General features: G+C 66.4%; 1 protein-coding gene across 1 annotated transcript in view; it reads left to right on the forward strand.

Annotated features, from left to right (window-relative positions):
* Nucleotides 1-511: 511 nt before the first annotated feature.
* The window catches only part of EHHADH (enoyl-CoA hydratase and 3-hydroxyacyl CoA dehydrogenase), a gene marked incomplete at both ends in the record, with an annotated part of 53,241 nt that continues 53,065 nt past the window's right edge, over nucleotides 512-687 (forward strand). Inside the window, one exon of the mRNA XM_080696877.1 lies at nucleotides 512-585. Within this exon, the coding sequence (XP_080553003.1) occupies nucleotides 512-585 (74 nt within the window). The remainder of the gene's footprint in view (nucleotides 586-687) is intronic.

Here is a 687-nt window from a genome sequence, read left to right on the forward strand (position 1 = left end):
TACTCTGTAAAATGGGAGAGATGGGATTTTGTAAATACTTGGGCATGCCCGGGGTGAGTGGTTTCTGCGTTCCAAACTTGCATCATTTCCCATAGTTGTCAGGACCCTGTCTCTCCGCCATAGGTCGATACTGGGATGCAGACCCCTTGTCCGATTCCCGGAGGCTATACCTTGAACCCAGGAGCCTTTCTGGGCCAACAAGTTGCAACGCGAGAGGGCGGCTTCTACCTTTGTCTTTTTGAGAAACGTCGTGGTGAGCGTAGATTGGGAGCCGCCGAGCGGTGGCGAGCCTCGAGCGGGGCGGGGCCTCGAGCGGGGCGGGGCGGGGCCTCGAGCGGGGCGGGGCGGGGCCTCAGGGCGGGGCCTCGGAGCGGGGCGGGGCGGGGATGGCGCTCGCACTCGGAGGCTCGCATTGGTCCAGAGTGCGCACCCCCTCGCGGGGCCGGCCCTGCTGGCTGTATAAGTGGCTGCGGCCTGGGACAGACCGAGGCCAGCGCGCCAGCCGAGGAAGATGGCGGAGTACGTGCGGCTGCCCCAGGCTCTGGCGCTGATCCGCCTCCGAAACCCGCCTGTCAACTCCATCAGGTAACCGGCTCCCCTCCTTCCCTGCGGGTCCAGGCCGAGAGGGCGCCGACGAGCAGCCCGGCGGGGCCTCTGCAGCTGAGGCCCGGGGATGGCTACCGAGTG

This window comes from Muscardinus avellanarius (assembly GCF_963383645.1).
Source record: "Muscardinus avellanarius genome assembly, chromosome: 5".
NCBI classification, from domain to species: Eukaryota; Metazoa; Chordata; class Mammalia; order Rodentia; family Gliridae; genus Muscardinus; species Muscardinus avellanarius.